This window comes from Acyrthosiphon pisum, chromosome X (genome assembly GCF_005508785.2).
Source record: "Acyrthosiphon pisum isolate AL4f chromosome X, pea_aphid_22Mar2018_4r6ur, whole genome shotgun sequence".
Classification (NCBI taxonomy): domain Eukaryota; kingdom Metazoa; phylum Arthropoda; class Insecta; order Hemiptera; family Aphididae; genus Acyrthosiphon; species Acyrthosiphon pisum.
Genome location: NC_042493.1, coordinates 106,144,810 through 106,155,700, shown reverse-complemented (window position 1 = coordinate 106,155,700; position 10,891 = coordinate 106,144,810). Strand labels below are relative to the sequence as shown.

The window sequence follows — 10,891 nt, the reverse complement described above, 5'->3', positions numbered from 1 at the left end:
CAAGACTGCAGCGAGGTCTGAGAATTAACAAAAATGACATTAGTGAATTTTTACATAATATTAAATACTATACTCAGTCTCAAAATCGCAAACTTGCGAATCGCAACTGATGGCACGGAAGCTTGTAAGCAGGTATTGCTGTAAATACCAGCTTTTACAAAAGGACGATAAGAATATACTAAGATGTTACTGCATCTCGTGAGTAATGCACATAATGTTAATACAAAAAAAAACTGACGGTTAACCTGTAAATATGGTTAATCAGGAGACGGATAATCAAGATTTTACTGTAAAGAATAATAGGTAGGTAGTATGAAAGTAACAATTTAGCACAGGGCAGGCCTGCAACGAGATTGGTACCCCTACTGGATGGGAGGGGGTCAGGTGACGTAGGAGGTCCAGTTTTCCGCAATAATCACAATGGATTGATTAAATGTTCCCTGTTTCCGTGAACACACTGTATATTAATGTATAATTATTAATAAACACTAATATAATACTTAAAGTATTTTACGTACTTAATAATTAATGTACCTAATTATTTTATATTATACATATTATATAATAGTATAATTAAGCTAGAGGTACCACCAAATATTTCAGGTGTATGAGCTTTGATTGGAATGGAGTCACACGTACAAATACAGCTTTTTATTAAAATGGGAATATATAATATACAATAATTTTTTTTTCAGATCCTTGATAGATAACTTTTTTTATGAACAATGTATACATTTTTTTTTATTGTTAAAATGCCAAAAACATACTTATAAACCTAGTAGCACTTTATCTAAAATATCCAAAGTAAGAAGAAGAAAAGATGTGCCCAAAATTAGTAATAATTTTGATTTTATCCAAGAAGGAATATCCGATTTATCAGAAATGGCTGTAAAAAGTGTACATATTTCTAATCAGACTTCTAATTATGATTTATCTAATTTTATTCATGACTATTCAAATGAATTAACTATAGTAGAACAAGAGAATGTTGATAACATGGTGTATATAAAAGTCAACATTATGAAAGTGGAAAAATTGAAAATATTTCTGATCCAACTGTTTTTTTCAATCTAAATTAACATAATTTATTGTTGCATCTAAAATTCTAAAAACTACTGCTAAAAAATTATTAAAATTGTTAAAGAATGTGGATAATCTAGATTGTTTGAAGTTATTATCATTGATTCTAGAACTTTGTTATCTACACCTCAATCAGGTGATATTGATATCATAAGAATTGGTGGTGGAGAACATATTCATTTTGGTATCTTAGCAGGGTTAATTTACACTTAAAATATAACAATTGAACATGTAAACAATTTGTCTACATTGGAATTGTGGTTTAATTTTGATGGTCATCCTATTAATAAAAGAGGAAAATTATTTTAGCCAATATTATCTAGTTTTTGGGTTAATGATTCAATAATGAAACCCTTCACATTACAAAAAGAATATTAAAAATCATTTAAGTGGATGTAATGAAAAATTCAGAACTTTTGCTAGATATAAACACACATTTAACCCATTCAGTTACCACTACAGACCAAAGATCATTCAACCAGTCTAGTTAGAACATACCTATAGCAACTATGGATGAATTGAAAATTATTGATGCTAACAAGGATAAATTAAAAACTTTGGTAATTATCTCATAATTAAATCCTATTGGTTAAATTAAGAAATTGTTGTTTATTTAGTATCAGATTTTAATAAGAGATTTTAAATTAATTGATGCCAAGTGTACAACATACTTGGCAATGAAGACAGTTATTCATAATAGATTAGCTGAATATTTAAACATGGAAGGTAGGTGAAGAGATAAATGTGCATTTATCAAATTTAATATTTGTACCATTGTTATAGGTAATAAATAGTTTTTAGAAATCACACATCATTTACAATAAAGGTTTTAGTTGTCAAATATTTTAAGGATATTATATACTGTATGGATAAAACTATTATCTACATCTTAACTATAGGATATAATTTGTCGAAAAAAAACCCATACAATCAACGATGATCAGCTTGTAAGAAAACTGGACATTTTTCAACATTGTTTGTATGGTGTTGACTGAAGGTTAAGAACACTTTATCTTGACATTAAATTGAGTGCTCCCATGCATCCGGAATTGGAGTCGGGAAACTCCAGGTAACAGAGATTTGTTTTATCTTCCTCGGATGATTTGATGTCGATTATTTTTGTAGACCAACTATGAAAGAAAAAAAATACAGATATAACTTGTAAAAATACAGAAACACGGATAGGTATTACAAGATAGCCAGCCGACAAATGAGCGTAGGAAGCCACAATAATAACTCCATTGCCTGGCCAAACACCAGGAGAAACGTAACGACGCAAATGCACTGGATGCAATCCGACAGCATTTCATCAGCAGGCTTGTCATGTTTAATGTTCGTATCGATGACGCCATGTTCAACCATGTCAGCAAAGCAATCATATGGAACGGGTGCTGCAGCAAACAAAAGTGTTCATCACAAACATATAGTGACTAGGTACCTCAGTGGCGTGTAACATATGGTCCAAGTGCTGCTCGGGCAACACCTTAAATGATAGATGAAAAAATAAGTCATTTTATAGGTCGGTATTACAGTATTATGAAGGGTAGGTCTCCTAAAATTATTTGAGCAATACCAATTTATCAATTTATGATACACGCCGCACTGAGGTACCTACTAATACATTCACACTGATTAATGATTATTGGGGGAAATAAACGATCGGCGATCCATTACAATATACACAACAGCCGTTTCGTTTTTACTTTGGTGGACAATAATATTATAATATTTCGTTTGAATTACTAACCTAGATTAGAGCATCGGTGGTCGAGTTCACCGGTCTAGACCGACCAGCTAGCTCTCGACGGCTTCTCGAGTTCTCTTGTGTGTCCATCGTGCACACGTCCTTCAGTGCTGGAAAAAATAGAACGAGACTACTTCGGATATCACAAGCTACCTAGCTTGTGGACTAATGCAATAAAATATTATTACAGTCGATTTCCGCGAAAGTTTGGTAGGTAAACAGAACGCGTTGATTAGACGTCTGTTATCACTTATCACTTATCGTTTATTGATATTATAATTTTTTAATTTTTAGGTTTAACAAATAAACACTTGAAAATTGAAAATGTTCGTAACAGTTTGGAAACCGTCAAAACATTTCGAAAAGTGTATCAAAAATAGGAATTTATAAAATAACCATTCGATATAAATTTCAAGTAGGTATCTAGCTATAGGTTTTTGAATTACAACAAAATAAGAAAATCGCTACATGAGAGATCGAGTAAATATCCAATGTCGTAAAAATTTGAACTTCAAACGCTCATAAAAGTTTTAATTTGATTTCCTAATTGTTTTAATTATGAAAGTTTATGAGTTAATGGCAAATACCTATATTATAACATATTATTATGTAATGATCGATAGATACCTAATATGATTTTACGAAATAACTATGCTAATTTATAGGTAGGTAGGTATATATAAATATATTACAATATTTATTTTATATATGATAACAATAATATATTTCATACTATTATGCTCATCAAAACATACAAATTCAAAATTAAATTTATGGTTTATGGTATTTATGTACAATGGTTAATAGGGAATAGGGATTTATGTAATCAAAAATGTGATATAATATTAGAACAAAAATAATAATATTAACAGCTGCAGATACCTATTATATTTTAATGATATGTATTACCATTGAGTATAGATAGTATCTATACTCAATGGTATTACATAATATAAAAGCTTAGATGTAATATTAAAAAAGGTGGGTAAGTGGATGTCACTCTGCTGTACTGTAGGTTACAAGTGGATCACTGTATAATGGATAGTATTAAATTTGAATTCAATGATATAATATATCACTGTATAAGAAAAACGATTCTGAGTGGAGACGGTTTGTCAGTCTAGGTATAAGACATATCTATTATAGGTATACTTATCTATAGTATTAAAAAAAAATTGACCTATAATAGGTATTAATAATAAATTCCACGTACTGTTAGTAATTCCATTCCTGTATCCCACTTGTAAAGCACGACTATAAGGCGTCACAAGACGCGGGTCCATTTTTTTCCTCCTTGCTAACCGAGCTATCGCAAGTTTCACGCTTCGGCGTTGTACGTTAAAACACTAAAGAATAATCTATATTTATAAAAGATACCATGAGGTATTCTTCCCGGTAACCCAGCGAAAATGTACCACGAGCAATGTGGTGAGTAGTCTCCCGAGGGCTAGGAAATTAAGTTATACCGTCATATTATTCAATTTATTATAATATATTAAAAAAATATACCTTGCGACAAGCTTCCAATTTTCCTGTTATTTAATCTTTCTTATCCCTTCACTCCATATAACTGCCATAATGCCATGTGTCACAATTATATTATTCACATGAATGCCAAAATTACATTATTTCTTGCGTGCCTCCATTATTTATATTATTTGTCTTGAACATTATGACATTTCAACAAAATTGCCTTATATGAAATTGTTAAAGTATTAAAACTATTTATCATACTTAAAATACCTGTCTCTGTAAAATATAGATCATGTGATTACCTTAAATTAACTTTTATTATTTCAATTAACCATATAGCGTTACCCTTTTCCCCTTTTATATTAAATAAATCTGGAGTTTCCTGATAACTCCTGTGTGTATCAAAACCTACAAGTTCCACTGCCCTGGCCTTAGGGCATACATGCGGTGCAGCTTGTAGGTCACGATCTGAGTGCTCCTCTCAGGGCGTGGGTGGTTTTTGGACCAAGTTAAAAAACTCCAAACTCTCACAAGGTAGATATCTTAATAAAACTTTGGAATAGAAATAAAAAGTAAAAATGTGTGTTTTATAATATAATTACCAATATTAAGACCAAAAATTGTATGAGGAAAAAAGTTTACAAATATAAAAACAATATCTTACCTAATTAGTAACAATTACAAATTATAGCTTTTATAAATATTTTTAACATATGACCAGTGGCGTAGCTATGATTTTGGGATGGGTGGGCCAAAGTAAAAAAAAATCGGCAACTGTTCTATTACCCGATAGACTCAAAAAAAAAATAATAAAAATTATAACATAAACACTGTTGTAAAACCAATTAATTATATTAATTATGTTAATTATTAACATTGTATATCTACAGGTTTTTGTAAAATTAAACGCCGAAACACATTCAAAACGATATTTTTACATTGAAATTGGGAGAACGATTGGAAAGACAAATAACACGTTTAGGTACACATTTTTTCTATTTTATTTTTTAGAGTCTATTAACGTTACCAACACCAACAGAAGGTTGACTCATAATTGTTTCCTAATTTTTTTTTTTTTGTAACTAATTCAAAAATATTTTTTGTATTACATAATGTTATATTAAATCATTGGGTCATTACAAAAATACTAAATCTACTTAATTCAAAAATTGTATTTGATTTTATTCACTGTAATCTTATTTAATAAAAAATTTCTTTTTTCCAACCTAACGTGGATAGTATTATTGTCGATTTTAAATTCATTAATTTTTTATTTAAATGTATTCATATTATGTTATAGTTTCGTCTAGTTGGTGTAACAAAAAATGTTGCGTTCGTCTTTGTTTATTCTAAATTCACTAAATTTTAAATTACCAATTGGAAATTATAATGCACTTTTTACCGTGATGGGTTTCAAAAACTTCAGTAATATTCACATTTATGGTTTTGAAAAAATGAATCATACTGAGTCTGAGTGATTGAATGAATAAAGAGATCAGAAGTGATGTATACCTATTATATTGATAAAAGTGTTATAAGATACATTGTCTGATATTGTATATGTATTATGTTTACCCAAACGTTCTCTGATTACACTGATTTAATAGGTAAAATTATAAAATATCATTTATTCTATGTGTCTCTTCAAAAGCATTGGAAAAATAAAAAAAATTAAGAAGCACTGTAATTTATATAAAAATTATTTACAGACGCAAAACCAGTTTTTGACAAATTCTATTTTATTTTTTGATTAGGCACCTAGTTTTTGTTTGTAGAATTTAGATAGGTATCTACCTCATTAAAATTTTTACCAAACGTTGTACATACAAGATAACATTATCAAAATATTTTCACTCTCTTTTGAATTATATATGAAATTTTAAATTTTTTAATTTTTTGATGAATGTCGAAAGAACTTTTTCGTTTAATCAAAAAACCTGAAAATTTAATACAACATTCCTCATAAGTTCTTGTTGGTGGAAATAAAAAAAAAGTTGATCGTAAATCTACAATAATTTTCTTATGAGTGTTTGAATTATTAGAACTTTGATTATTTCGTCAGAATCTTGAAATGTGTAAATTACTTTGTAGGGAGACATTAAAAAAAAAAATCCTTTTCATAACAAACATTTGAAAATTTAACACAAAATTCCTAAGCTTTTATATCATTAACAAATAAAAAGTTGACCGGAAAGTCAAAATAATTTTTAGTGATTGTTTGGAATTCAAATTAATTCGACATTGGATATTCACACATATAAATTAACGATTTCTCATCGAACTATTTCTTATTTTATTGCTCGTTTTATTGTAATTAAAAAACAAATAGGTAAGGTACTTGAAATTTTTACCAAATATGTATTTTAACACTTTATAATTTATTTATAAGTACATGATAACATTTATTAGGTAGGTACATCGTACATGATAATATTTTTAAAATAATTTTGAGTTATTTATTGACCTTTGAGAATGTTTTAATTTTTTTATCTGTAAATATAAATTACATTTTTTTGGATGGTCTAAAAGTTTGAAAATGTAATATAAGGTTTCTCATAAATTGTTTTAATAGCAGTTGAGAAATAAGAGACCAATATGCATATAATCCATATAGGTATGATTTTTTGAATATGCGTCTTAAGTTCAAATTTTTACAAAATTTCGAAAATTTTACGAAATAATACACTTTTAAAGATACTATTGATGAATTTTACAAAAAATTATTATTATTATAAAAAATTATAGGTAATGAAATTATTGATTAACATAATATTAAAACTTGTCAAAAATTAATTGAAGAACAAAATCAATTTATTTATTTCATAATATTTTTAAAATGTTATAGACATACAATGACAGTAATAAAACAACAATAATAATTATTAATTATAATAATAATTATTAATTATTATAGTGTAAACCGAATAATTGAACAATTGGAATCTAGGAAACCTAACTTCCGAGAGCTTTTTCGGGGCACGCATCAATTTTTTTAAAGTGTTATGTCCCGGCAATGTGGAATATGTTTATCATGGTGAGTGCTATGTTGATAATAAAGCTTCTAATTCTAATAGGTACTTATAATGAACAACTTCGGGGTAAAAACAAATTTAACTAAAATTAGTAAAATAGTATTAAAAATCATTTTGTTTACTATTAACGCGAAACCTGACGCGGTTAATCATTTGTTTATTAATAAACTATAAACTAAACGATATAGGTATTGCTATATTTTTTAATTTTTGAAATTATACATTTTTTTAAGGCATTAAGTCGTATTTTAGATTCCGAGTGAAACGATGAATGTATTGATTTTACAATGATGTGTGTTTTTTATTTTTTTTTTTGTATCTGTCATCACCTTTTAGGACAGAAAAGTGCTTCGATTTTCTTCTACAGTATCTCTTCTGATAGGAAAGTGAATCTAGATGGTACTTTTCCCCATAGTTTTCAAAAGCGCCATGAAAAACAAAAGAAAAATAAAGGAAAAACGAGAATTTTTACGCAAAAACTGTTTTCGAGAAAATTGATTTTAGTTTTTGGTGCAACTCTTAAACAAATTACCGTAGGTACATGACATTTTGACTGAATGTTTATATTAGCATTTTCTATACACCATAACATTTTCCAAATATTTTGACTTATTTTGAGTTCTTTACGGACATTTTCAGTTTCCATTTTTTTTAGTTTTTTTTCTATAAATATCAATAAAATTTTATTTATTTGTTAAAAAATCTTAAAAATTTAGTAGAAGGTTCCTAGCATATTGTTTCAAAGGCAGATGAAAAAAATTAAAAATCCATAGTCACAATTTTTTTATAAGCATCTAAAGTCTAATATTGACAATATACGCAAAAATGACGAAAATTTGCAAATTATTTTGAGTTAGAAATTCATGACAAATTTTCTTTGGAATCTAATATATAAAAATGTAATACAAGATTCCTCATAAGTTTGTCTACCTTTTTCAAAAAAATAAATAAATATCTACTAGCAAATCAAAACATTTTTTTTGAGCGTTCGAAGTTACAAGATTTTTACAAGATAAAAATATATTCAATCGATTTCTCATGCAACGATTTTCTTATTTTGTTGTAATTAAAAAAACGAATGACTGTAGATGTTTCAAAATTTCACTAAATGTTTATATTAGCATTTTCTATACACGATAAAATTTTGAAAATGATCTGACTTTTTTTGAGCTGTTTAACGGACATTGTCAGTTTTTAATTTTTTTAGTTTTTTTTTTCTATACCTAAATATCAATAAAGTTTTATCTTAAAGTATAAAAATTTAATACAAGGCTCCTGATATATTGTTACAATAGTAGTTGAAAAATATTAAAAATACATAGGCACAAGAGAATTTGATAACAAAAATGTGTTTTTTGTCTTATCAACTTTTTTTTAGTCATTTTTAAAAATTAATTTTAAAATATAAAACTTTATGTTCCTTCAATTTTTTTTATTCGAAGTTGAACATAAAAAGGCAAGCAATACTAAAATTATTTTACAAATAAGCTTATTGTAATACCTTGGCCATAAAAACTTTTAAAAGAAGAACTTTTAAAAGAAAAAAACTTGTATGATATCAGGCAAAATGACATAGCAGTGTTTATTATTATATTATTTTCATGTTTATATTATTATATTAATTATATTAAAATATATTTCTAAAGTGTTGCTATTTATAATAAAAAATTGATCAAACTATTAAATTGCAAAAATTTTATAATTTATTTCTATTGCCCAGTATACAATGGTTGCTTATACAAATGTTGTATGTCGTTTTACCCGACATTCCGGGTAAAGTGACATAGTAGGTATATTTTAAAAAAAGTGAATTAAAATTATTTGTTTGTATTAAATGTACAATTAGCCTTCAGAAATATGTGTATAATATAAATACAAATATGCTGCTCAAGTTTCATGTGTTAACTAACATTATTTCTTCAATTTTTTAGATTCTGAGTGAAACGATGAATGTATTGATTGTACAATGATGTGTGTTTTTTTTTTTATTTTTTTTTTTATTTTTGTGTCTGTCATCACGATTTGGGGCAGTAAAACTGATTCGATTTTCTTTAACAGTATCTTGTTTGTTGGGAAAGTGAATCTAGTTGGGGCATTCGGGAGGTCAACATTTGAAATTTCCAATAGTTTTCAAAAGCGCCGTGAAAAACAAAAGAAAAATTAAGGAAAAACGGGAATTTTTACGCAAAATCGATTTTTCACAAAATTGAATTTGGTTTTTGGTGTAACTTTAAAAAAAATTACCGTAGATACATGAAATTTTGACTGATTGTTTATCTTAGCATCTTCTATACACCATAACATTTTCAAAATATTTTGATGTATTTTGAGCTCTTTACGGACATTTTTATTTTCCATTTTTTTTTAGTTTTTTTTCTAAAAATATCAATAAAATTTTATTTGTTGGATAAAAAAGCTTGAAAATTTAATAGAAGGCTCCTAGTATATTGTTTCAAAGGCAGATGAAAAATATTAAAAATCGTTAGTCACAGTTTTTTTTTTTAAGCATTTAAAGTTCAAAATATGGTAAAATCACGAAAATTTGCAAATTATTTCGAGTTATAAATTCATAAAAATTTTTCTTTTTAAATCTAAGATTTTAAAATGTAATACAAGATTCCTTATAGGATAATCTACCTTTACCAAAAAAAAAATGTCTATAAGAAACTCAAATTAAATTTTTATGGGCGTTTGAAATTCATATTTTTACAACATTTGATATTCACTCGATTTCTTACGTAACGATTTTCTCATTTTGTTGTAATTAAAAAACGAGTGACTGTAGAAACTTGAAAATTTCACTGAATGTTTATATTAGCATTTTATATATACGATAAAATTTTTAAAATAATTTGACTCTTTTTGAGCTGTTTACGGACATTGTAAGTTTTCAATTTTTTTAGTTATTTTTTCTATAAAATATCAATAAAGTTTTATCTATTGGGCCAAAAAGTGTAAAAATTAATACAAGGCTCCTGATACATTGTTACAATAGCAGTTGAGAAATATTAAAAATACATAGGCACAATTTTTTTTTATAAACATTTGAAGTTAAAATGTTGACAAAATTTATCAAATTTTAATTTGAAAAATTATTTTGTAGTTAAAAATTTATAAAATGTTCAATTTTTGTATCTAAGAATTGAAAATTTAAAACAAAATTCCACGTAAGTAATTAATTCTGTTACCAACGGTTACCAAAAAATCTAAAAAATACATTTACGCAGTTTATTTTTATAGTCATTTTAAGTACAAATTTGGACGAAATTACATATTAAAAACCTAGGATAACTATTTTAGTTATTTTGTTGTGATTGTATAATATTATTCGTGGGTACTTGAAACTTCTAAAGTATATACTATTATATATCTATGATAGTACCACGGTTTTTTGTTGATGTATAACGCGTTATAAGTACCTAATAAATATTATGATATGATTAATTTGGAATTTATTATAGGTACCTAATATAATATTATGTCTTATACCTAGACTAACATACCGTCTCCGCTCAGAATCGTTTTTCTTATACAATGATATTATATCATTTGAATTCAAATT

At 26.8% G+C, this 10,891-nt stretch overlaps 1 protein-coding gene across 1 annotated transcript; it reads right to left on the bottom strand.

Moving 5' to 3' along the window:
• Window positions 1-1,494: 1,494 nt before the first annotated feature.
• On the bottom strand, window positions 1,495-3,010 carry LOC103308699 (protein DENND6B-like). Its single transcript, XM_016802553.2, has 3 exons — window positions 2,828-3,010; window positions 2,273-2,471; window positions 1,495-2,210 (listed from the first exon to the last, which is right to left on the bottom strand). The coding sequence occupies exons 2-3, from the start codon at window positions 2,440-2,442 to the stop codon at window positions 2,090-2,092; spliced, it is 291 nt and encodes a 96-aa protein (XP_016658042.1). The 5' UTR covers window positions 2,443-2,471; window positions 2,828-3,010; the 3' UTR covers window positions 1,495-2,089.
• Window positions 3,011-10,891: the final 7,881 nt, after the last annotated feature.